This window comes from Aphanomyces invadans (genome assembly GCF_000520115.1).
Source record: "Aphanomyces invadans strain NJM9701 unplaced genomic scaffold supercont1.78, whole genome shotgun sequence".
Taxonomy (NCBI): domain Eukaryota; phylum Oomycota; class Saprolegniomycetes; order Saprolegniales; family Verrucalvaceae; genus Aphanomyces; species Aphanomyces invadans.
This window is the reverse complement of record NW_008580223.1, coordinates 118940-119508: the sequence shown is the minus strand read 5'-3', so window position 1 is coordinate 119508 and position 569 is coordinate 118940. Positions and strand designations below refer to the sequence as shown.

Below are 569 nucleotides of genomic sequence, written 5' to 3'. Positions count from 1 at the left end.
CACGGACTCGATGACTCGTCGAGTTACACTTCAGACAGCCACCGCCGAACCGTCTTCCTGGCGGTACGTCCGCCGTCGGGGCTGCCACCGGTGCCTTCGGCGGTGGCTGTGCGGCTGCCGGAGACTGCTTGGCTCCTCCAAGAGAAACCTTCGGCGCTCCCGGCTTCACCACAGGTTTCAATTCTTCCTCGAAGCCAACGAATCGCACGTGACCGATCGCGAATTCACGCAACCAGCGTACGAAACGATACACATCTTTCTTCAAGGGCTTGTTTCGGGACAGAACCATCTGCTCCGCAACAGCCCGGTTCAGCGACGCCGGCTTGATGGCGTCCTGGATAATCTTCACGATCGCTTGGCTCTCTTCCTTGATCACCCATTCCTGGCGATCCCGGCGGATAGCAGCAGCCAGACCGTCCAGCATCCGGCCAATCCGGGAGTCCGCGTCCGGGATGGACATGTCGAACACCACAGCGGTCTTGATGCGTTTCTTCAACGTCTCCAACGCACGCGGGTCCACAACGTAGCCTTGCTTGAACCATGCGATCCACTCAGCCTCAGATACGTCG

General features: G+C 59.6%; 1 protein-coding gene across 1 annotated transcript; it reads right to left on the bottom strand.

Moving 5' to 3' along the window:
• Positions 1-30: 30 nt before the first annotated feature.
• On the bottom strand, positions 31-460 carry H310_14642 (hypothetical protein; the record flags this gene model as incomplete). Its single annotated transcript, XM_008882537.1, has 2 exons — positions 31-163; positions 252-460. The coding sequence occupies 2 exons, from the start codon at positions 458-460 to the stop codon at positions 31-33; spliced, it is 342 nt and encodes a 113-aa protein (XP_008880759.1).
• Between the last annotated feature and the right edge of the window lie 109 nt (positions 461-569).